The 26670-nt window shown below is 39.9% G+C and overlaps 1 protein-coding gene across 6 annotated transcripts in view; it reads left to right on the top strand.

The window, feature by feature from the left end:
- LOC131984763 (cytoplasmic dynein 1 intermediate chain 1) overlaps positions 1 to 26670 on the top strand; it is a 61658-nt gene extending 34988 nt beyond the window's left edge. For all 6 annotated transcript variants that reach the window (XM_059349709.1, XM_059349708.1, XM_059349704.1 and 3 more), the window contains 7 exons: positions 8553 to 8699; positions 10085 to 10198; positions 11442 to 11575; positions 11958 to 12102; positions 18433 to 18573; positions 22311 to 22436; positions 25980 to 26670. In XM_059349709.1, the coding sequence (XP_059205692.1) occupies positions 8553 to 8699; positions 10085 to 10198; positions 11442 to 11575; positions 11958 to 12102; positions 18433 to 18573; positions 22311 to 22436; positions 25980 to 26090 (918 nt within the window). In that variant the 3' untranslated portion in view covers positions 26091 to 26670. The remainder of the gene's footprint in view (positions 1 to 8552; positions 8700 to 10084; positions 10199 to 11441; positions 11576 to 11957; positions 12103 to 18432; positions 18574 to 22310; positions 22437 to 25979) is intronic.

Here is a 26670-nt window from a genome sequence, read left to right as displayed (position 1 = left end):
AGTCTCATATGTATTTGTTAAGTATAAGTCTACAGCTGGTTAGCTTAGCTTAGCATAAGGTCTGGAAACAGGGAAACAGCCAGCCAGAATCTGCATACAAGCTCCTCTAAAGCTCACTACTTACCTGTTTTGTCATTAAAAAAAACTGTAAGAACCACAAGTTTGTTAAACATCAATATTGAAAAATGGCAAACAATACCCATCCATTTAACTACAGCAAGTGTTTAACAAGAATGAAAAGTTTTAAAGAGTTCTGAAACTGCTTCATTTTTTACAAGGTTTACATTCTCTAAAACTACTCAAGTTTAGTGGGTGTGGCAATATTTTGATTAAGATTAATTTGTTTAGAAATCAGACCTGAGAAAGAACTTGTTGCATCTATCTCCCGCTTTTAAATATCACAATAGAATAGAATAAAGCACTGTTTGGTAGAGCTGAACAAGCATTATATTTACAACAGAAATTCATCATTGAAGCCACAAACCAGCAAAAGTGAAAATAAGAGCCAAGCAAACAAACATGATATGGAAAATAAAGGGATAGGAGCTCTCGGAGGCAGAGAAAGGCCTGTTTGTGTTCCAGAGCCTCCTCCTCATGCTTTTCCTCCGTCAAACCCTCATTCTTTGCCTGGTGAAATTGAGACTCGGCTTGGTATTTCTCTCTCCTTGCCAAAAACCACAGAGTGACAAAATCCGTGGGGTGTCATAAACGAGCGAAGCCAGGGGGAGAAAGGGAGGAGAAAGGTGGTTTGGAGGAGGGGGGAGGTTGAGAAGCGGGGATGCAAGGGAAGATAGTCGGATCCATCTGGTACTGATAAGGCAGAGTGGAAAACAGATGAGTGCGGTGAGCGAGGAGGGAAGGGGGGGCTGGAGCGTGGATCTACTTGGGAGGATATACTGTCTGGCGTGCTCTATCAGCCCCTCGCCTCCCCTTTTCTTCTCACCATAGCACTCTTGCTCCATTTCTGCCTTCCCAAGCCAACTTAAGCAACAGTTTGTTGCCCCAGGAAAGAACCAAAGAGAGGAGGAGGCAACAAAGGAGGGAGTGTTCGCCTCTCTAGCTTTCTTTCTCTCTCTGTCATTCCTTCGAACCTCCCTAATCCCTCGCTGGGTGCCATCTTTCATCAGGGCCTACCATGTGTGTATTATCCTCTACAGAACACTTCCCATCAATATAATAAGGGCTGCCAGAAGCACTTAGCCTTGTGAGCCTGTGTGAGATATGGTAGATGATACTTTGTGTGTGTGAGTTTCTCCCTCATGTACACACACACACACACACACACACACACACAAACACACAGCAGACCTTGCCTGGGGAAAGAAATGAAACCCACTGTTCTGACTGCGAGAGTGTCTCCCTGTAAAACTTCTACAATTCATCTCAGGCCCAATATACCAAAGTGACTCTCTCTGCTGCTTTTTCTTCCGGGAGCTGTCACTCCCCACATCCTCTCCGTCTGGGGCCAGCAGGAGATGACTTGGCAGGTGTCTGACCCACGCTGCATGCGAGATGATAACCATCCACAGAGCCACTCTGCGTTTGGAAATGAAATGTCAGGCTCGGTATCGAGCCAGCCCTGATATGGAGATGCAATCATAGCGGGACTATTGTCGACACGAGAGTTGTTGAGGTGTTATTTAGACAGATGTGGTGTTCGTATGACTGATATGTCCAAACTTATCAATCTGAAATGAAGAGGAGCTGCAGGGGATGGGAGGAGTGTGGCTGCATTTAATTTAAAAGGAAAAGTTCCACACAAATGCTTTTTTTATGCTTTTTTAAGAAGCAGATGAGAATATTAACACTGCTCTTAATCTGTATGTATCTATAAGTAAAAAAAGCATAGAGTGAATAAAATAATAGGACATAGCAACCTTGAGTTCACCCATTCATTTCTGGTCTAACTTTTTAAAGTGTGGTATTTTGGCTGTTGCTATACCAGCAACCAGGCTGCACCTGGCTCCTGGCTATTCAGTGCAAAGTCACTGCTAACAAAGTTAGCTTCCATAATTCGAGCTAAACTAAAAACAAGTTCACAGCTATAAATATTTATAGTGCCATAGCCATCCTCTGTGACTGCCAGCTTACTGTGATACTCAATCAATCACAAGTTAGTCACACATTGCATACCCTGCTTTATTCTCTCTTTCACTCTACATGGGACCAAAAATTGAAGAAAGCTTGGTATTAGCGATTGAGACCATATATTCATGAGAAACATTTTAACTGATCTAATAAATCAAGTGAGAAGTAGGGTCTTTTTTTCCATTTACTTCTATACGAGCTGACTTCTTTTTGCAGCCGGTTGAGTCGCCCATTAGAAGAATGCAGGTTAAAGGCACTTCAGCATTAGCTTCACGTTTCAGTCCCAAAACTTACATCCACTTCTTCTCTATAGTCTGTGATATAAAGCTACAGCCACCTTATGGCTAACCTATCTTAGCTCAAAGTTTAGAAACAGGAAATCAGCCTGGTGGCTCTTCTCAAGATAACAACACCTCTAAAACTCACTAGTTAACATGTTGTAACTTGTGTGTTTAATACTCGCAAAAAACAAGTTGTAAAAACCAACATTGCTTTTTACTTTTTATGGAGGGATATATATTGAACTTTCTGGAGTTTCCGCTGGTTGCCTGCTAACTGGAGAAGAAATAATCTGGGGGAAAGGTTTCAACCCCGTTTCCAGTCCTGTGCTTAGCCAGCTGCTGGAGCAACTTTATATTTACGTTACACACATGAGAGTATTCTGGATCTTATCATTAAACTCTCAGCAAGAAAATACTTCCCAAAATGTCAAACTTTTTCTTTGATTCAGAATATTAGATTTCCACATAAAATATTTATTCGTCATGTTTACACACTGTGAAACAAATCCACTCTAATAGATGCAAAAGTATTTGAGTCATTGATGCCAAAGGCTCATGAATGAATAAAAAGTAAACAGAAAGACTATATAAATCCAGCCGAAACATAACCAAGCGCCCCATAATTCAGCTCTAAACTCAGTCATTAATTTCCTACATGACATTCAAATTGAGAATGCGCTTTAGAGTGTCAACCAATTCCCCTTGAGCTTAAATCATAAACTTCCTTATAGCGCGGGACAAATTGATCTTATTTCAGCACCAAATGACATACAGTACATTTAAAAGGCATACAGCTCCAAAACATATGTGCTGATGTGACTTTTGATTAGAAGCATTTAGGGAGAATGGCTTTTATGTTAAGTCCAAGTCTCTGCTGGCAGGCGCCTCAAAGTGCACTATCGGGACAAAGCCGGGCTAATTTTCAGTAGCTCTTTCACTAAGCCTGACAGTACATGAGGGGAATGATGGCATAACGTGTGGTTTCTCAAAGAGTGGATTCAGAGTTTAGTCAGGATTTTTCCTCTTAAGATGGGGACACTGATAGGGCTTAGGAGTTAAACTAACATATGGAACAAATAGAGAGGGCTCTTGATTTCATTTGGCTTCTCTTTGTCATTACTCATGTGGGGCAGAGATGTTTATTTAGCATGATAACTTGTGGAAGAATGACAAGAAAAAGTAGAGAACGGGGATGTTTTCTATTTGTGTCTATATGCTTGTGGATTTGTGTGTTTATTTTACATTTTTGATGGTGTTAATAGGAAAAAAATAGACACATATTTGAAAGGTCAAAGAGAGGAATGTCTCTGTAGGGAGCTTAAAGATAACTGTATAAATATTTGACATAGTATACTGTCAAATTGAAACAGTCTGGAGGACATTAACATGAGATATTTAAAATTTGAATAGGAAATGACACTTTAATAGCAGACTTATGGTTTCTATCTTTTCTATCTCTGAAGGCATGAAGGAGAGCTTCAATAAAGTAAGCGATGATGGATGAAAAAGACGTTAAGAAAAAGAAGTTAAAGAAATAGAAAATATACGTACAAGACTTGAAATAATTAGCTTAGCTTGATATAAAGACTGCAAACAGGGCGACAACCAGCTTAAGAGCTGTCATATTTGCTGCCACTAGCCTTTTATTTAATTGACACATGTAGGAGTGTTATTAATCTTCTAATCTAACTCTCTGCTAAAAAAACAAATAAGCATATTTCCCAAAATGTCAAACTTTTAGGTATTTAGATGTTATTTATGCTTCCTTCGCTCTGCTTTCTTGTCTGTTCCAGAGGCTAAACATCATTTAGTGATAAATGGTTCTGGTGGTGGAAACCGTGTGTGTATGTATGAACCTATTTAGTGTGTGTGTGTGTGTGTGTGTGTGTGTGTGTGTGTGCACAGAGATGATAGAGAGGGCAGGACTTGGTTTCATTAGCAGACTGATGGAGTCTGATGGAGGGGCCAGACCTCAGACAGCAGCCTGTCAGACAACCACAGAGTGTAAAGGTCAATTCTAAATCTCTTGGATATTAAAAGTGATCAAGTTGACGGTAGACTCATCCATACTTATTTGAGTAAGAGAGCTGTCGTCTTAAAATGTTGCTTGAAGACATTTTCTTGCTGAAAACCTTCTTGCAATACTTTTTTTTTAGTTTTTGTTGGATTTTTTTTTCTAAATTGTCATTCATTTAGAATAAGGGCCTCACAGCAAGAGGGTTGTCGGTTTGACTCCGGCTCTCCTCTGTGGAGTCTGCATGTTCTCACCGGGTACTCCGGCTTCCTTCAACAGTCCAAGAACATGCATTTAAATTTAATCGGTGAATCTAAATTGCGCGTAGGTGTGAATGAGAGCGTGATTGTCTGTCTCTATGTGTCTGACCTAGGGTTGTGACGATACTAAAATTACCGATACCGATACTCAGGAAAATATTCGATACTCGATACCATTTTCGATACCACAAGGATAAAAACAAAGACCCCAAAATTTAACAGAAATATTTTTATTAACATGAAAAATGCAACATGTTAAAATTAACAGAACCACAGGTTAAATATTTATATTAAAAAACAGTTGTGCAAAAAGAAACTGCAACTATGATAACAAGCTTCAGATACTCGATACTTTTGAAAATGAGTATTGTATCCGGATACAACGTTTTAGTATCAATACTTTTTTGAGTATCGATACTTTTGACAACCCTAGTCTGACCTGTGATAGATAACCTGTCCAGGGTGACCCCGCCTCTCGCCCAATGTCAGCTGGGATCAGCTTCAGCCCCCCCGCCACCCGAGTGTGGATAAGAGGTTAAGAATAAAGAATTAATTTATTAATTAAAATTTTTTTTTGCATTTTGCCTGTCTCTGGACAGTTACACATTTTTTGGACATTCATTTATTGCAGTTGTTGATGCTTTTTCTGCACATATTACATCTACTGTAGAACAAACGGCAACTGGATGGTCCTGTTTCCCAAAGAAAATGTGCTGTCATGCATTTTATTGCTCAGGGCGTTTAAACATCATGTTCACAGCTGTTTCCAGCTTCCTGATCAAGTGAGCCATGAATTATGAGCAGGAAAAGTATTTTTCTGATTATTCTATATATTCAGACACAAATGTCCTAACTTGTAATCTTAACCAAAGAGCTGCAAAATATATTAGGTACTTTCTTTGCCCATTCTTCACCCTTCCACCTTTAGTTTCTTGAAATCGAGCCAGTAGTTTTTCCTGTAATCCTGCTGACAGACAGACTGACAAAGCGCACTGGAAACATAACGTCCTTGGCAGAGGTAACTATAAAAGCACTTAAGGCCAAATGCCTGATCTCAAATAAGTTTATAAATCTGATGAAGCAACTCAAATTGTAATGTGAATAATGGCTAATGTCCTTCAAATTTTCTGTGTTAATATGTGCTGATAAACCTAAATTCCTGATTCCCTTTTATGTGACCATGTAAATAAACTTTTCGGGAGACTGCCTCCTCGCCGCCTGACGAGCGACTTTATTTTTACCACCAGAGTTCAGTTTATTTTGGGCTCTGACATCTGAAGCGACTCCCGAGCCATTCGTCTGGAAGCCGTGACTCCTCAGAAGAAACAAAAAAGAGAGCGAAAATGTGTGCAGTGTTTTTTTTTTCTCTCTCTGGTTTGTTTTCCAGTCTCCTTTCAAAAGAAACTGGGGTTTGGAGTTGGCCGCTTCCAACATGATGTGGTGGTAGGGATGGAGAGCGAGGGGGAGCACAAGGGAGAGACATGAAAAAATAAATAAAAAATGTTATACTTTTCCTAAGATGAACTCCAATTGTTAAACGACCATGACCACATTGCATATTGGCACATTAGTGCCTTGTGCCTAAAGCATGTATGTAATGTAAAAAGTGATGATTTTAAATCAATGATGCCTTATTTAGACAATTGAACGTTTGATAAGTCCCAGCCCTGGAGCGCAGAATCATAGCGTAGCGTGGACCAGCTCTGACCGGGTCTGACAGCTATACGGCTCTGTTCCATACACTCTAATGCTGTCATCTCAGATTTTCTTTATTCTACAGGCCAGTTTTGACTTGGTCATGGTTAAATGTTATACCTGGGAGACGGGTAACGTAATACTTGGTTGGAAAGAGATATTAAAACCTGTGGAGCAAACAGCAGAGTACAGCACATCATTAACTAGCACTTCTCTGCTGTTCTACACATGCTGATTTTGTTTTTTAATGACTGTAACAGTGAATAAAGACCTACCATGCTCTACAGGAACAGTGTTGCTCCTTCAGAAAAACTGCCAATTTAGATTTATAAACTTTAGTTGCTTGCAATATATCCTAAAAAACAGTTAAACCATCCTGTCTACTTCTCTCTGAAATAAAATGTGAATTTTTCTTTAAAAAGTGCTGTTAGTGAGTGTGGGCTCCATGCTTGCTCCGACAGCTTGATAGAGTAGCAGTGGCTAACACAAAGGTGAAGGGATTTAAGGGTCAGTTGGCATCCTGCAGCCTCAGCAGGTTATTAATATACTGTAATGTTTGTTCACCAATATTCATGTAAACCATAGTTGTTTCTTAGAATTACTGGTATAAAGTTCATTAAGTTAATCAGTCAATCATATTCATTGTAGTATTACTGTCTATTAAACATTTGTGGAATGTGACTAAGTACATTTACTGTCCTTAAGTACAATGTTGAGGTTCTTTACCTGAGTATTTCCATTTATGTAACTTTGTACTTCTACTTCACTACATTTTGATGGCAATATTTTACTTTTTACTCCACTACATTTAGCTGCCAGCTTTAGTTGATTTTCAGGTTGAGATTTAACATGAAGAATATGTGATCAATTAAGAATGATTACACATTTTTATAAATTAAACCACATAACAATATATTAAATAGTCAAAATGAGTCATACCTTGACAAGAGGAAACTGCTGCTTATATAAAGGTATCAAAAATATATATAATATATAACAATCTCAGTGGGTCCATTCTGCATAATGAGCACTTTTGATACTTACTAAAACAAGTAAATTGTGATGCTGATAGTTTGATACTTTTACTTCAGTAAGTTTTGAATGCAGGACTTTTACTTGTAATGGAGTCATTTCACAGTGTGGCATTAGTACTTTTACTTAAGTAAGGGACCTGAATAATGGTAGACCACCAACCATTTGGAACATTTGTAATTAATACTGTTCTGTCAATGTATTCACATAAATGCTTTGTTAATACAGTGATTAATTTGGGAGGATTCTGATAATTAATGGCAAGCTTTGCCTCCAGACTGCGTCTCAGAGCTGTTGTTCCAGCAGCAGAGCGTCTGACGTACAGTTTTCTGGAACACTAAAACTGTCAACGACGGTTCTGCCAACAAAATCTACGACCGTATTTGGGCAACAATGCGTTTGCGAAATTCACCCTGCATGTTTTTCTAGTTTTGCTGTTTTTAATTGTGATGCGTGTCTGGGAGCTTCTTGTTTAATGCTCTCTTGGCTCCATCTTGCCTGTAATTTATCGTTCCTCTCAACATGATTATGCTGCTTCACTAGATGGATGGATAGATGGAGGGATTTGTCAATGCATAACACCACTTACCCTCCTGTAGCGGTACGATGCTGAAACATTTTCTCATAACTCCGCTGCACAGATGCTTCAGTGGCTCTGGGTCAGGGAAGGCTAGCTGCTGCACGCAGAAGCCCATATGGGACGAGCACTGAAGAGGAACCGAGACTCAATAAACACGGCACTGGGGAGGGAGGGAGTTCAAGGGTGCGCTTGTCATGATGGAGGCTACAGTGAGCGCTCCAGTGGCTGCTGGGGTTTTGATGCTGTAATGTGAAACGGCTGGGGGAAAGAGGACTACAATTCCCCTCTTTGTCTGGTCTCCGCCCCAGCGTCACCCCTCTCTCTTCTCCTCAGCGGACCCTCACCGTAGCCAAACTCATCATCTCCCGTCTATCTGACGATGTCCGCCACCCATCACGATGCCTTGATCACTCTTTCTCACTCACGCTCCGTCTAGCGTTACCGTTTTCGCTTCATATCTTTCTTTGTTTTGCTCTTTTCTCACTGTCTGCAGTCTTATCTCCACATTTCATCCGCTCGTTCATGCTATATCAGAAATGTTCCCATAAAATAATCACACACCAATAACATGTATCTCGTTGTCTCATCTTCTCTTTCTTCAGTCTCCTGTAGTGTCTGTGGGCTTCGCCAGGTTTCATCCCAACCTGGTGGTCGGTGGGACGTACTCGGGACAGATCGTCCTGTGGGACAACCGCAGTCACCGTCGGACCCCCGTCCAGAGGACTCCTCTGTCTGCTGCTGCACACACTGTAAGACACATAGTCCAGCACACCAAACTGTAGCTCAAAAAACTGCTCCAGGCACAGCTGATATTTTTAGTTTTGAGTTATTTACAAAAAACAAGATAGAAGAAGAACTTATAGATAAAAACATCAGATCTGTGCCTTAGTCTTAAGCCCTTTCTTCACTGAAGGATTTGATGATTTGTTGATTGAGAGACAATAGTCACATTTTGGATAATCAGTTAATCAATTAACTAATTTGTCAAGCAAAATGTTTTTTTAACATTATGACAATGTCCTAATTTCCCTGTTTTATATGATTATAAGTTTAATAGCTGTGGGTTCTGTTGATTATGTTGATTTAGGACTATTGGTCGAACAAAATAAGCTATTTTAAGACGTCACCATGGGCCCTGGGGAATTATGATGCAGGAAATGATGATGAATCAATAATGAAATTAATTGTTAGTAGCAGCCCTGGTGAAATAAGCTCTGACCTAAATGAACAAGCTCCCTGTTGTGTTTTAATTAGTTACATAAAACAATTATAAAAAATGATTAAGTTCTGTAGAAACATTCCAGAGGAGAGTGAAAGATTTGAAATGTTGTCATATAAACATCTTTATCTATAGATATTCAATTATAATACATTACTGCAGAATAACAGTGTTTTTTAGGAACAAACACACTCACACAACTCTGACTTGCGCAATGAAAAGGACAGCTCAGTTTATACGCTCCAGTGAACTCACTGACCCTCGACAAATTACTGACCAACATCCACTAGCAATATCTTAAGACTGTGGGCCGTTTTTAATCAGAGCTACAGAAGGCATGTACACACACGCACGCACGCGCGCACACACACACACACACACACACACACACACTGCTACAGGTCACCCATGCTCTAGGTTTAAACTCAATGAGGCCATCGCTCTCGTCCTCTCCAGTCAGTGAGTCCAGCCAGCTCGCATGGTGCTGATTGCTGAATGGATTCTTTGTGCTGCACAAATCAATTACTGCCCAGTAATGACATAATGGTTTCACACACTCCTGTCGTAAGGAACGACTGCACACTGGCATGTGAGCCTGCTGCATCTGTATCTAATGATGTCATGTGTTTAAGGGTAAAATTACATTATCCTTTTCAGGACCATGTTTAAAATCAAATTGTATTACTATTAGCATATCAAACTATTGAAATATGTTCCCAGATATTTATCATTTAAAATGTCACAATGCCACACCACTAATTGAATAATGATTTATGATTGTGATCACAATATGCAGCAGAATAAAAAGCATTTTCGTGGGGATTGTTTTAATCATATTGCCGTTGTGAGATACAGAAAGCATGTGGCAGTTGTGTCTCCTCACCCATCTCATTTATGTGCATGTGTCTCTTTTAGCACCCAGTCTACTGCGTGAACGTGGTCGGCACCCAGAATGCCAACAACCTGATCACTGTGTCTACAGACGGCAGGATGTGCTCCTGGAGTCTGGACATGCTCTCCCAGCCACAGGTACGCATCACACTCCTCACCTAACACACTGAGGTGAATTGTTAAATTGGGCTGGATGAATAAAACTCCTTAAGTTAAGATTTTCCTTGATGTGCAAGTTAAGGTTTTCTTTAAAATGATACCTTAAAATGTTCACATAAGAATTTAAAGTTTTCTCCTTAACTTGGTCTTAGCAAACAAAGTGGGGAAAAAAACTTACAGTACATGTGACCATATTTTACCAAGAACATGTCCGAATTTATGTCAATAATTGTACAAAATAAAAGCATAGCGAGAACATTGTTCCACGTCTTGGAGAACCCAATGAATACACTTGTCAATAAGCACTCAATTGTCACTATAGATTTGACAAGTCAATGTAATGATTTGTGCGACTGCTACTTTTTGTGACTGCTCTTCCAGCCCCTTTGCAATAAATGATTGTTTTATGGTAAATGGTTTTTGTTTTTTTCAGTTAGTATAGGCAAGGTATTTCATGTTTGCTGTTATTTGTGTATTGATTTCACTTTTTAGTATGTGCTCTTAATTGTATCCCTCCAGAAGTATGGTCTTTTTCTCCTCTCACCAGTTGTTTTTTCCTTTTAAGGGATTCTGTGTGCCACCCTTAAGTAACTCAGGAGAAATTAAGCTTGAAGTGTCATACTTAAGGTTTTTTGTGCAACTGGTCAGAGCTTCAGTGTTGTGTTAGGCTGAATATCGATGTACGATATATATCCCGATATATAGTGAGAGCAAATGTTCAGTCAAAGCCAAATATGACATGTTACAAGTAGTTTTATTGAAACTGTTTATTTAAGTGAACATAGATACTGTATAACAACAGGAGTACCTTTTATTAAAATAAAAGCTCCATAAAGTGTACATTTAAACAAAAAAAACCCATTTAAAATAAAAATAGCCTATGAAATAAAATAGGACAATCTTTTTCTGAAATAAATAGATTTATATGAGAAAAGAATAACGAACATTACAAAATAGCTAAATATGACAAACCTCAGTAAGGGCAGAATCTATATATAAAGAAAAAAAATTGAACTATATCGATATACATGATATGGTCTAATTCCATATCACATTTAAAAATATATTGATATATTTTTTATATCGATATATCGCCCATCTGATATTCCAGTATTTTCTAAAACTGTTGATAAGATGTGTATTGAAATTGACATTTTTATCATTTTATCTTATGTGTGTGTGTGTGTGTGTGTGTGTGTGTGTGTGTGTGTGTGTTCTGTAGGAGACCATGGAGCTGGTGTACAATAAATCCAAACCTGTGGCGGTGACAGGCATGGCTTTTCCCACGGGAGACGTTAACAACTATGTGGTTGGGAGTGAGGAGGGCACCGTGTACACTGCTTCCAGACATGGCAGGTTAGTGGACACACACATAAAGAGAACAATGAAGACTAATCTTTGCTGGATTGCTTAGATATGTGTGTTTGGACCGCTCTTTATTTCTTTATTTGCTTGGATAATCTAGAATTACAACCTCACAGTAAAATCAGTCAGCAAAAAGTACATTCAGAAAGTCAAAATATGTCTAAGAGTTACAATTAATGTTAGAATTGTTTTAAAAATGATTTTCCCATCAATTTAAGGAGTTAATTGTTTCACTTTAATCAAAGCTCCCTTACTGTGCTGTAAATTGATTTTCAGTAAGACACAAACCCCTTCACTGCTTTGTATTTAAATAAGTTAAGATCACTAAAACCCTACAGAGCCTAATGGTGTGATCACGTCCCTCTGTCTGCAGCAAAGCAGGTATCTGTGAGATGTTCGAGGGCCACCAGGGGCCGGTGACGGGCATCAGCTGCCACAGTGCAGTGGGCACAGTCGACTTTTCCCACCTCTTCATCACATCCTCCTTCGACTGGACCGTCAAACTCTGGAGCACCAAGGTACGGTGTCTGTGTGCAGGAGAGAGAGGCAGAGAGAGAGAGGATGTGTGGGGGGTTGATTATAGACTCCAAGAGGGAGAGAAAGGGGGCCAATGTTTGTGTGTGTGTGTGTGTGTGTGTGTGTGTGTGTGTGTGTGTGTGTGTGTGTGTGTGTGTGTGTGTGTGATAAAGTTGAGAGTTAGAAAGAACTAGTGAAAGAGGAGGGGGAGCTCAGTACAATAGGTGATGCTGTAGTTTTATGGATGTTACTGAACAGCCAGTACTGCAAATGATGTCACAACATAGAGGGAGGTTTGAGGCCGTACTAAGAGCCAAAAAACCTAATTAGTTGCTTCTGTAAAAGTAGAAAATGTGTCACTGTAGGACAAAGAATAATAATTTGCAGTGATGGGGTGTGAATAGGCAAAATTACAACCTTATTAATTGTATTTAATAGTAGCTACTAATTGTACTTTTGATGTAATATTTTGTGGCTATGGCTGATACTATCAGAGAAGGGGAAAACTAAACAAATTGACAGAAGGAAATAACATTGCCAAAAGGGACAGTGATAGAGCTTAAAGAACAGTCAGCCTTGGTCGATCATCATCGAAAATTAGCATTAAAAATAAGTTGCATCTTACTTTCTCTCACTTCCAAAACAAATGCATGCTGTAGCCAGATCAACATCTTTTTGCTCATGGAAACAGTAATATTTTGTCCACAGAGGCCACCAAAATTAACGCAAAGTTTCTTGTAGATGCTTTAATGAGATGCGTTTGTCATATTGGGCGGCCTTCATCAGATCTTAAACATTGTGCACCTCAGCGAGTTCAATTCACTGAGGTGCACTCACTGAGTCTAACTCAGACACACTCTTAAAGGTGGATGTCCTCCTCTTGCTCATATTTGAGTGACCTCGTCCACTCGGCATTTGTTCTCCCTTCAAACCGATGTGATGAATTTCATTTGGCAGCAGTGTGGTGGCAGTAAAAAGCCAACTGTCACTGTTTCTGTCAGAGTGAGGGTTGGCGAACAGAAAAGTTAGCTAATGCATTCAAAGACTTTTGTGGTGGTGGTGGTGAGACGCAGAGGAGGGCGCTCAGGTACATTTGACTGCACATGAGAGGGAATTCAGGATTATAAGATGAGATATGTCATTGCTAAATTCATGTAAATGAGGGAGGTTGAAATAGGGAAAGTGGAAGTAGAAAGTAGGATGTTAAAGGAGGTTGGAAGTTAAGAATAAAGTCTGCCTTAGTGGAAAGGATAAAAGGTAATGGGGCAGTAAAATAAGATATCACAACTTTGTCCAGGCGATGCAAACTATAGACATAGGAAGAAAGAAGGAAGAGAGAGGAAAATAGATAGAAGAGTGAAGGGAAAAGGAGCAAGAGGATTTTAAAGATTTTTTAAAGGTTTGTAGTGGAGGTTATGCTAATATTGAAGGACAGAGGGATCAACATGAGCAGGGCATCAAACAGCCAACAATCCAAAAGAGACGTATTCACTATGAGAAAATACATAATGCATATTGCATAATATCTTCAGCTTTACGCGAGATCTAGTTACAGCTTTCATACTTGGCTTTGACAGGCAGTAAAGCACTCTGATGAATTTTAGCTCATGTTTGCATGCAGCTAGTCCATAAGTCTTGTGCAAAGGGTCCCGTGACACATATTAAAACATTTCTGCGGATTTTCATCAGAAGAGTGTGTTATTTTTCAGGATTTGGGAATTCCCTTTCCTTTGAGGGGCACCGCAGGAATGTGTGTCTGTCTCTTATCCCACATAACCCATATTTGTGTGTGGGCAGCCGGCATACCTGCCTGTGTGTGTACGTGTGTGTATGTGTGTGTGTGTGTGTGTGTGTGTGTGCAAATATAGACACACCACACATGCCTCACATGCACCTTAAGCAAGCTGCCTTTGCTTACCTAAAATCCCCCCGAGGTTTGCCTTCAACCCAACTGTTTTAACACACACACACACATATATTTGCAGTGAATTTTCTTTGCATTCACGTTTGCTCTCACAGTTCAGAAAGGCCGTCCCACAGAAGTCTGCTGATGTTTTTACACTCGGCGGTGCAAATATTGTGGTTAGTGAAAACATTCGGAGTCGGCCAGAGTGTGAAGACGTCGCGACAGCTGGGAGTGGGTTTATGATTGTGCATAACTTGAACCGGCTTGCTCTCTTGACCCCAAAACCAGCATCTACTAAGTGATTGGATGGAGCATAATCGTTCCACTTTTGCTCTCTTAAGAAGTTAATTAAAGGCCGACATCACAGTCAGTTCAGGTGATTGTTAACGAGTGTCTGGGTGCTGAAAATAAGACCGTTTCCTTGATCTTCCCTTAAAGGGATATTTGGATTTATTGAAGTGGGGTTGAATGATTTACTTAGTGTCTTAGTAGGTAATCAGTACGTACCTTATACAACTCCAAACCATCCAAACTATCCCTTTAAGGGTTTTGGCGCTATGTACTTTTTCAGCACCTTTTTTGTGGAACAACTAGTTTGAGGACAACAGCTCAGTCCCCTCAGTATGTGGTTATGAAATCTGGTGTGAAGCTATCAAGCTTGTGTGATGTTTGTGATGCAGCCAGTAGGGAAGCTGGGAAATTATACGACTTTGGCTGCTGCAAAGATAAGGTGGTTTGGATCCCTCTGAAAGTCCATGTGATAAGAGGTTTCTGTAAGACTCGCAGGCTCCAGCAAATGTAAAAGTGCTTGTGATTGTAGTGCTTAAAAGTCACTTATAGGTTGTATGTTAGTGGGATTGTAAAGGCCTGACCGCGAGGATTTTGCAGAATCGTTTGTTTCTACAATCATGGGAATTTAAAGTCAATGTAACGATTTGGCAACAAGTACAGAGTGAATTTGGTGCGCTGCCATCAGCTGGGTAAAATATAGTGTCCAGCTGAACACAAGGTTCCAATGCCAAAAAAAACAAACATGAAAACAAGGTGCTGCTGGGCAGACTCTTCTGTAAAGCAAGATGATGAGATAGAGATGCCAATCACGGGTCTCTTGATTTATAGCAGCATCTCCCCTACAGATGCAGCAGTGTGTTCGATAGCTCTGGTGAATTGCTGGATTTGTCACTTCCGTGCAAATTCTTTCTTGCTAGATAATTCATATAAAAATGTTTGGTTGGAAACATGGTGTTACAACAGTAGCATTGGCTGAGTCCTTGCAAGCAGTTGGCTCAGGTTTGAGTATCCCCCTTTCATCTGTGTCTCTGCCACTGTCAAATAAAACTGAAAAAGGCCCAAAAAAACTGACAGTGGATGTGTTCAGAGCAGACATTTGTTGCTGATCAGAGCAGAGAAGAAATTAGCAGTAAAGTTGTCTGGTTGTAGTAAATCAACAGCATAGTTATCAGTTTGTATATGAATAAATGCTGCAGCTCCTCAAGACCCAAGAAAGCATTTAGGATGTAGGTCTAGCTGCAAATAGGGCTGGGCAATATGGACCAAAATCTTTTTCTGAAATAAATATATTTATATGAGAAAAGAATAACGAACATTACAAGAGAACTAAATATGACAAACCCTAGTAAGGGCACAATTTTTTTGTTGTACTATATCGATATATGCGATGCGGTCTAATTCCATATCACATTTAAAAATATATCGATATCTTCTTTATATCGATTTATCGCCCAGCCCTAGCTGCAAAGCCAAACACAACAAAAAAAGACAATTGTTTAGAAAGCACAGGCCAGCTGATATCTACTTGCATCTATCAATGTATTTTCTAAACTTGGCATTGCACTGTGGTGTTAACTACCAGTGATGCTTTTCCAGTTCAAACGTGTCAGAAGATTCACGGCTCCTCGGCACAGGAAGGATAATGACAACCAGTTACTTCACATGCGGCGCCACAAGGATTAAGCTTAATTTTAAGATTAGTTTTAATACTTGTTGCCACAGTTTATTTACCCAAATCACCTTATTTAAGATAGGCAGATTATGGACAGCCTACAGTTAAACAGTAGTTTACGTTTGAATAATAGGACTTTATTCATCTCAACTCTATTGTGATGCATTACTTGAAGCATGTGGCCAACAGGACACATTTAAGATGACATTTCATTAGGTGGCTTTATTCAGCAAGGCAGATTATCAAAATAAAGTATTATTTTAAATGCAATTTTGTACTGTGAAATACAAGAGATTGAGTAAAAGAGTGCACTTACAAAGTATTGGGGACAGGGACTAAAACAAGGAGAGGATAAGAGAGAACATAAACAGGAATCGCTCAGCTGATCGAAAGCTGAAACTGTGAGATGGAGAAACATGACCTCTGCTGTCACCCCGCCGGCTCGAAAACAGGTTCAATCGAGGCTTGAAATTGGCTCGGCTCTGTTTGTTTGTGTTTGTGTTTGTGTGTGTGTGTGTGTGTGTGTTTGTGTGTGTGTGTGTGTGTGTGTGTGTGTGTGTGTGCACTGCTATCTGTCTGCAGGTCTCACAGCCTTTCAGAACAACTGTGGTGTGCGAGAGTAAAGGTGATGGAGAGAAAGAGAAGGAATGAGAGAAGGAGGAGAGAGACTACATTCTTTCATTTGCTCTTCCAGCCAACCTGTCTCCTCTCTTCCACCCCTCCCACTTTACCTGTCAGGAATGCAGTTTGTGAGCCTCTGGAATCCTAACAGCCGCTTTGAGAGATGGGCGCACACACACACACACACACACACACACACACATACACACATACTTGTATTAAGCCGTATTCCCACACTTCTTTGATTTATCCTCCATCTTTAATTGCAGCACAAGCAGTAGCCACAAGCTTTTGGCTGTGCTCACAAAGTCAGGGCGGCATGAGGTCAAAGTTCCAGGCATAAAAAGCTGCAAAAGCTGTATTTCTACATTAATGTGCACACAGTTTTTAGCACTCTTCAAAAGATCTTTACTCCCTGCATTCTCTCCCTAATGTGTGAGCATATCCAAAATTAACTAATTAACAAATTAATAAATGGAATATTTCAACCTGCCTCCAAGGACTTTTTTTTTAAATCTTGCTTTGCTTTTGAGGACCGTTGGTCTCCATAACTTCACAAATAGTAAAAACTGGCTGGATGGATTAACGTCTGATGTTTGATCATCACAAGCTGTGTTTCTGTCTCAAATTTTAAGTTTGAAGAATGTCACGAAAGCTAATTAAGGTGATTGGTTTCAAACAAATAATCTGTGCTGAAGCGTAGTTTTGTCAGAAGATGGGGCTATAGGCTCTGCATGGCTATAAACTGGAATAGGAACAGAGTAGAAGAAGAAGAAGAAGAAGCTGCAAACAGAAACAAAACACCTTGGCGTAACTTTGTCCGGAAACAAATTAATATATTATCCCAAAAATTCATGTGAGTCATTACATCAGTTTATTTTAACTCTTTTTTGACAAAGGCAAAAATTACCTCAAGTGTGCATAAAAACTTTTTTTGCACAATTTTTCATCAAATTTAATCAAATTTTCCCATTCAGCTTTTCCAATGTGATATTTCAAAATGCACATAAAAGTAGATGAAAGGAAACAATGCTACAGATGTATCAGTGTCTGTGTTTAATTTGCCAAATAAGTAACAAGAAACAGCAACAAAATAATGCCAAGGTTATGTTTAAGATAATGAAGGACAGTGTAACCATTAAATAGTTTGTCCACCAGAGAGCACTGACAAGTTTGTTTTTTAAATCTAGAACATCACGCTCAGTACGTCTTTAGAGTCCTTTTATTATCTTTGTTTATTTAAAAGATAATATCTGCTGATATATCGTTACCAGCTCTTTTTTTTTTTTTTTACTGTCTTGTTACTGGTTTTCACTAATTATTTATCCACTGTCGGTGGGGCTCTACACACACGCACACACTCTCACACACATCCTATCCTCCATCCATTGTCCACCCCTCCTTTTCCTCCCATTTCCATCTTTTCCCATCTCTCTCTCTCTCTCTCTCTCTCTCTCTCTCTCTCTCTCTCTCTCTCTCTCTCTCTCAGACAGCTGTTGTGTTGAGGTTACAGTACACCTTGTGGAGGGGCCCTCCCTTTCATCTCTCCCAGCGGTTTTATGGTGCTGTGTGAATGTGCTAGGCTTTTTAATTAGGCTCTGCACCCAGACAGGCCCCAAGGCTGAGGCAGCGCCACTCTGTCTGAAGCTCACTCACCCCCTCTCTCCATTCCTTCACCCTCTCTCTCTCTCTCTCGCTCTCTCTCTCTCTCTCTCTCTCTCTTTCTTTCTTTCTATCTCCAATGTGTCATCTTCTATAATCCCTAACTCTCTCTTTTTTTTTTCAAAGTGCTTTTTCACACCATACACACTTCCATAAATATCCTCTTTTTCTCTCTTTCAGCACAACAAGCCTCTGTATTCGTTTGAGGACAACGCTGACTATGTGTATGACGTGATGTGGTCGCCTGTGCACCCTGCGATCTTCGCCGCCGTGGACGGTATGGGTCGCTTAGACCTGTGGAACCTCAACAACGACACTGAGGTGTGTGTATATGGTGTGCACCGCTGGGTGAATATAGGTCATTATGGGTGTGTTTTCTGTGTCATCTCTTTATGTGTTGATGTGCGTGTGTGTGTTTGGTGTCCTCAGGGCCTGTTGCTGGGCCCCTGCCCGAACCGCACAACCAAACACCCAAGCCTTTTTCCCTCCCATCAACCCCCCCACCACCACCAAGCCCTCCACATCCCTCCCTACACACACACACGACTCAAGATTCCCCTGTGGGCGTTCCCCGCAGCCCTCGCTTTAAATCAAACTGGGTGACAAGTCCTCATCCCGGCTCCCACTCCCAGACGTCCCGCTAACATTCCTGCAACCTCTGTCCAACGTTCAGGCAACCTCAGGACCCCACCACCTCGTCTCATCTGCCTCCCACACTCTGTTCCATCAGTGAAGTGCACAGATGTGAAGGAGACCACGAGCAGAGAGACGCAACCCTCAGTCCGCAGTCCCAAGCTGGAGATGGAAATCATAAAAGGAGAAAGTTCAGGGGTTGAGTTTCTCAGTGCTGTGGGGCAAGATTTATTTTCAGAAGAGAGCATTTAAGGCCAGCGAAGGAAATATCATCTTATTATTCAGTTTAATTATATACAAAATAAGATACTCAAAAAAATATAACACATTTATGATAAATACATTTCATACCTGTTTTTCACAATAGCACAGAGTTTGTGCAGATCCTTAAAAAGTTTTAATTTAGATTATATTTTCGATTTAAGGTCATAAAATATCTTTAAAATTTCTTATGTTTAATCGTGGCAGGTCTTAAATTTGGAGGGGATGCCTAGTTGCATTTGAAATATTTCTCTTTTTTTTATTTTATTTTTTTTAAACCCACCACCAACATAATAAACAAACACAAGACAAGAATCAGAGCATAATCTAACACGCATACAAGAAAAAAAATGAAAATAAAATTTTAAAAATAACTAAATTAAAAATAAAAATAAAATAATACAATGTTTCAGTAATGAGAATATATAAAAATAACGTAATAAATAAATAATGATAATTAATATATATGCAACCCTGCAGTTGCAATTTTAGGTTATTTGTAAGTTATTTTCTTCTACAAATCATGTACATTTGTTGGCAGTTATTAAATAAAGGAATTGTTTGACATTTTAGAAATTAAGAAGAGTAATATGGAACATGTGGAACTATCCCTTTAAGGAAGAAAAAGTTTTATTATAGTGAAAAGATATCTTGAGCCTGAAAAACACACTTCTTAGCAACTCTGATATGAGAGTGGGTACCAAACCTTTGATCACTCAGGTAAAAGTACGGATAAAAGGATCCTCCATTCTCCTTCTCTCTTGGTTTCCATGGAGACAACACACATAGTGCCTTCAACCTCAATACAAGTCTGCATCTCTACAGATGCTCTCCTCCCTCTCTCATAATGCCCTTTCACTCTTCTTCTTCTCATTTTCCAGCAGGCTCTTCTTACCATCCACATATAAAATTCACATCTCATCTCCCAGGATTCTCTGTTACATCTCAGTTTCATCTGTCTCGTCTAATCTCTGTCCTCTCCTCTTGTTTTAACCCCGACCCTCTTCTGCAGCAGAGTGTTCCCTCTGCAGCACAGATGACAATTTTCCCATGGTTCCCTCAACAGCGGCCTTTCACAGAAAGAGGAAGAGTTCATTATCGACGGCCTAACTCGACTAACAATGTTCTTTATGAGAAACATTTGCTCGGGCGCACACACAAACGGATGTACCAAACGCATGCACACACGCTCGCTCGTACACAGTCAGCCTAATAGCAACAGACGTCCATTGTTGCCATCATATTAAAAACACACATAACGGAGCAGTGCGGCGCGCCTGGTTCTCATTTCCAGCACACGCACACAGACATATACAGCCAATTTAAAGCGCTCAGTTCAGATCCACTCGGGCGGAGCGGTGGAAGCTAGCAGGCTAATGGCAGTCAGTCTGTGGTTAGCGCTGCTTTAAATACGCAGAAGCTCGGTGTGTGAGGCGACATGATGCCAAGGCCTCTGTCTCCACTGGTGACATGTGTCAGACTCGCCTGCCACATGTCGGGAACAGTTTATGGAAGCGCTGCAGATGGTTTTTAGGTTTTTAAAGGTGCAACATGAGCACCGCTGTTTACTAAAAAAGAGCAACAGCTCACCCACAACTGCAAACATGAGTGCAGTTATTCTACAGTAAAGAGCTCTGTGTGTGTCCACATTTGAATGAGGAGTTGTAAATTTGACAGCTATGCTTGTCTAACCTCCTGAGTATTTGGATAAAGTTGTGCTCTCAGTGTAGTAAACTTGTTCTGTAAATTAGACTATAATGGCATAATGCTCCCAGTTTCCAATAAACATTAAGAGGAATAGCTTAAACTGCAATTAGGGTCATTAAATAAAACAGAAATAAGGACTCAAGAGACGTGGTGTAAATGTGAATATTTATTCTATGTTTGCAAATGGAAGGAATTTAATTGTTTGGATTTTTTTTAATGTAATTGCTTTGTATCTAACAAACTCACTCACTCATACTCAGCAGGCTATATTCATCAACGAGGAACATATAGAATGTCAAACAAACTTAAACAGCAGCTGTAACCAAGAAAACAAAACAGTTTTAACACTGTTCGCCTGCAGGCGGCAGTCTGGAGGTGGTGTTGTTTTTATGGATGTGTTGTAGGGTTTTTTAAGGTTTATGTGCCTCATTAGAGGCTCACATAGTATTTTAATTTATTTCCAAAGAGCACAACATGCTGTAGTCCTCTGACTCCCAGACAGGACTGAGCTCTGATCGTTCTCACCACTTTCCTGTCTCAACTTGTTGTTTATTATGCATCACAGTTTACATGTAAACATCTAATTATCATGTGATCTATATGTAGAGGTTTTAGACAAACTATACATTACCATGATTAACAGACTGTTCTAAAGCATTTCTAGGCATTTTTGGACAAAGTACACTATGACATACTATAGTATGGGGTTTTTTTTGTAATTTTGGACATACTCTAATATGTTTTTTTTTTTAAATATTTTTTGAGGAACTATACTATTACCATGACCAGCATGCTATTCTAAAGCGTTTTTAGGCATTTTTGGACCAATTACACAATTACCTTTTTTGACATTTTTCAACATACGAAACTATGGCGTTTTTGAATTTTTGGACATACTCTGATATCATTTTTAAAATATATTATTGTTCATACATACCATGATCAACATACTATTCGTAACTCCACAGTGACCGTTTAGACTTATTTTTGCATGAGTTTTATTCATGCTTGTTCTGTCAAAGCACTCTGTGAACACTGTTTTTAAAGGTGCTATATAAATAAAGGTATTATATTTCTATTTTTTATCTATGCAATATTCTATGGACCATATCCAACTGCTTACTCTGTCTACATTATATATAATGTTGTACATAAAGGTTTTTGTTTGTTTGTTTTAATTGTTATTACTTTTTATATTTGTACTTGTTTATACTGTAAATTGTTAATATTTATATGTTTTACTTGTTTATTCTCTTATATTTCTAGTTTATTCTGCTGTTTACCATTTTTTGTTTTTTGCTCTCCACTTTGCTGCTGTAATTCTTGAAATGTCCCCGTTGTGGGACTAATAAAGGAAATCTTAATCTTATGATTTATATGTAGAGGTTGAGAAGTTTATAATACTGATACAAAAATGTAATATTTAAGATTTGTTAATAAGATTTGTCATCCACCAGGTACCTACTGCCAGTGTGACCATTGAGGGCGCTTCGGCCCTTAACAGGGTCCGCTGGTCCTCAGGGGGGAAGGAGGTGGCTGTGGGCGACTCAGAAGGCCGAGTCTGGATCTATGATACTGGAGAGGTACAGATCATAATAATCATGTCATTTTAAAGTGGATGATAGAATATTTTTGATACTATTTGATCTTTTTGATAATAAAGGCAGAGTAAGAACTTTTTTTTTTTAGGTATAGTCGAACTTAGAGGTTTGGATTTGAGTCTCATGACTCTTGGACTCTTGGACTTTAACACTAGTGACTCATTATTTTACTTGGATTTAAGCCTTTTGACTTTTGACTTCGAGACTTGAGACTTACTTGTGTAACAATGACTTGTTTCCACCTCTGGAATCATTACAGAATAGTAATCGGGACATTTTAAATGTTGTACTCGGGTGTTTCTCATACGATGCTAATATTTTGGCAGCCTGCTCAGTAAAAAAAAAAGGCTGCTGAGTACATTGTTATTGCATTCACTGTGAGTGCTGCGATGCACAGAGCTGGCGGTTCTCGCGGGTTTAGTTTTCAAACAATCAAAGATTTAATTACACCCTAGGTGCCAAAAGCATGATTGAACTACAATGACCAAAATTTATTGCAGCGTTGAAATGAAGTTGTACTACAGTAGATTGAGATATTTTAGTGCCTGAAATTAGAGGTGCTGGTCATGCTAAATATAACATCAGTTACAACTCATTGGTAATACCTCCCTCTCTCCTGATTCTACCAAAATAAACTGTCATGTGGTGGGAAAAAGTGCTGGAAATAGTAAAATTGTGTGTGCAATTGTAACTGAATCATGATTTTAAAAATAGATACTTGCATTTACTAAGTTTTAGAGTACATACTGTTGTCTTGTTGTGTTTCATGTCCACTGACTTTGTTGAAAGTCATGCACTAGAAGAGTAGAAATAAGTGCTTTTTTCTCAGTAAAACCTCCACATGCACCACAACTGATCATTTTAGGTCTTTTAGCTCTGTATGTTTACCCAACTGTCAGCATTGCCATGAATGTATGTGTTGGATTTTTTTTTCTTTCCCTCCCTCTTTCGTGTCCTTGTAAAACGGCCTCCACATGACTTTGCCATCACCACAAAGCGGCCAACCACCCTGCCTGTGCCTGTATGTTCTCTCATGTTTGGAAGGCTCTGGTTAGGATCCCCATGTGAGGGCGCGTTTGCCTAGCCGCCGGGCTAATTTTAGCATCTTTTTGTTGTGTGGTGAGCTGGAGAGAGGGCTCGGCTGAGCTGGTGGCCTCCATGCTGGGTTGATGGTAACGAAGAGTCATCAATAAAAGTGAGCGGGGTTGAAAGGTTTTTATTACTCCAAAGAGGAGTGTGTATGTGGTGGTGATGATGGGGGTAAACTCCCCCCATATAGCTAAAACTAGGAACAGCATGTGAAAAAAGACATGCCAGCAACTTCTGAGGTGGTTCCAGGAAAGCAAAATACCAAATACTTTTATTTCAGTATTATTTTACTCAGTACAAACTGGCTTTAGGTCATTTATCAGCAGGGATCAGGACTGTTTTGATTTGTTCTCTACTGGTTGTGCTCTGTATGGAAAGTCGAAATCGTAAAACAAAATTCTTTGTGATGGCTGCCATAGGAAAAACTGCAGCAGATCAGGGTTAGTGGCTTAATGCTGCTTCATGACATGAAAATGTTTTGGACCCGCTGCTTTTTAAAGCCTGACAACACTAAATCCCACAGTGTTTCTTTGACACTTGAGCTTCTTGGAGTCTGTTAAAAAATGCAGCTAATGCTGAAGTCACTCACGCACTATATACATGATGTTCTGGCGGAGCCCCCTGCTGCGGCCAGCCCAGCTCTGTGGGGGGTTGGGGGGTTCAAAATGGCTGCCTCCCTCCTCCTGGTTCCTGTTTAATTACAGCTTGGCCATGCAAAGCGGTTACAGACAGCTTGGGTGGCAGCCGCGGCTTCTGTCCCACTCATTCTGACTCCCACAGTGTACGACTCAAGCTCCACACTTAAAGAACATTCAGTCTGACATCCTGTGTTAGCCCTATGGCTAGTGCACCTCTAATGAGTCTTTCAGGGACGGCTGTCGAGCAGTTTGATGCAGACTGAAATACCTCAAAAACTATTTGAGGATTTTCTCTACATACATTCATTGTCCCCAGAGGATGAGTCCAAATTTTGCACCATTTCCTTTAGCACAGGGGCTTAATGACTGAGTTACATGTGATTGAGGGCCACACAGGAAGTCATAGGATTTGTGATTGTTCCCACTATGATGTCTGGCGAGCATTGCTATTTTTATGGTGTATTTCATACAGACACACAGCTCAATATTTAAAAGCAGAGCGGCTGCAACCTTTGATGATCAGCTACATTAGAGCAGGAATTTGAAGTCAACAATATCTCTAGACAATCACATATGTAATTAATAATATGTGTATAGGAGAATTTTGGATGATTTCAGCGGTCCAGTCCATCTGTTTAATGGCTTGCGACCATAAACATCTCTATCTAGCTTCAAAGGGCGTCTTTGACAAATGTAATTAATATGAATGGATGTCAGTTTAAAAAAAAAAACTTTTTCTCTTCTGGCGTCCAATGGAACCAAGACATCATTACCCATGAAACTCATCTGTTTTTCTCTGTTTCCTTATTATTTATATAGATTATAACTGTTTTCCTTTGTTTCTGTAACCAGTCTGCGCACACAACATCTAGTGACGTAGCCATGACGTAGACTCCAAATTGGTCTATAGTATGACTTTTTTGAGGGGGTCATTTTTGGACATCCCAAAATATGGTGTTTTTCTGGCCATATTATGCTCTAATATCTGTCAGCAGACTATAACTGACCTATTTTAAACATTGTTATGTATGTATTTTAAAATTTGACAATTTTTGACAAAAATGAACAACTTTTTTCCGTTTTTGGACATCCTATAATATGTTGGTTTTTCTGGCCATATTATGCTCTAATATATATCAACAGCATTTTTAGGCATTTTAAAATTTGACCTTTTTTTTTTTTATCGCACGATTTTGTAACCCATTTCACTTATCACCCAGTTGCCTATATTATGATCCTGGGCACCACCTTGTCAGTCTGGGGAGAGCCCTGAACTGCTCATGCTTCCTCCATGACATGAGGAGTTAGTAGACCGCTTCTTGTCACCTGACAGGGGGAGTTTCCCCGGTAGGACGTAGCGCGTGGGAGGATCACGTTACTCCCACCGGTTCCTCTCCCCCTCCCATCAGGCGGCCTGACCAACCAGAGGGAGGCACTATAGCAACCAGGATCAATGCATGTTTTTGTGGGAGGTCCCACAGAAACATGCAAACTCCACACAGAAAGGCCCTTTCAGTGCCTGTGGGGCTGGTCGGTGTCGGTAACGCCCACAGCATCTTGGCGGGAATCGAACCCAGGACCTTCTAGCTGTGAGGCGAGAGCGCTACCAACTGTGCAACCGTTTTGAGGGGGTAATTTTTGGACATCCCATAATATGGCGTTTTTTCCGCTATTTTTGGACAAACTATACTACCATGCATCAACAGACTATAATAGACCCATTTCTCCCATTTTTAAGCATTTTATTTAATAAAATTAGCTTATACCATATCACCTGTTCCTTTCATGTTTCCTACAGCTGTCCATGGCTCACACCGATGATTGGGGGCGCTTCGCTCGTACCCTAATGGAGATACGTGCTAACCGGGCAGATGGCGAGGAGGAGGGGCCTATGGAGCTGGCTTCATAGAACGGGACTCCAAACCAAAGAGGAGGGAATCAGAGAACAGTGGGGTATACTACGAAGCAACATTAATGGGCAAAATATGTTTTGTTTTCAATGTCAGGTGGCTCTTTTGTTCTGCTATAGAGCAGAGTTTTGGGCTGAAATCTAAGCAAGAATTCTGTATGCCCTTACTGAACTACTGAATATATTTGTAGTGTTCTCTGGCTGTTTGCTCATGCTAGCTATAAAAGAAGCCCACCATAAAATTGCAGGTAGTATACATTCATAGTTCCCGAAGACAAAATTGTTAAGAAAGAAAGCTGATAAACCCCATCATGATGCACATTATCTCTGATTAGGGTTTTAGGTTTTGTCCAACCAGCCAAGGCTTGAACTTGAACTGGCGTCGTAGTACGCCCCTCTGGTGTGCGTATATCGGTGTCACTGTAGCATGTGCGTCAAAAAAATCTGTTTTCTTTTGTTTCTTCACCTTTATGTACATTTTCCTGTGTGGTCCCAACAAGGCCACAATTTTCTTGTGTTCTTGCATTTACTCTCCCGTAAATGCAAACTGTCTGTTAACGGTTAAATTATTGACCTCTAC

The sequence above is a fragment of the Centropristis striata genome, chromosome 14 (assembly GCF_030273125.1).
Source record: "Centropristis striata isolate RG_2023a ecotype Rhode Island chromosome 14, C.striata_1.0, whole genome shotgun sequence".
In the NCBI taxonomy this organism is placed as follows: Eukaryota; Metazoa; Chordata; class Actinopteri; order Perciformes; family Serranidae; genus Centropristis; species Centropristis striata.
The sequence above is the reverse complement of the archived record's forward strand: the minus strand, read 5'-3'. Positions and strand labels throughout refer to the sequence as shown.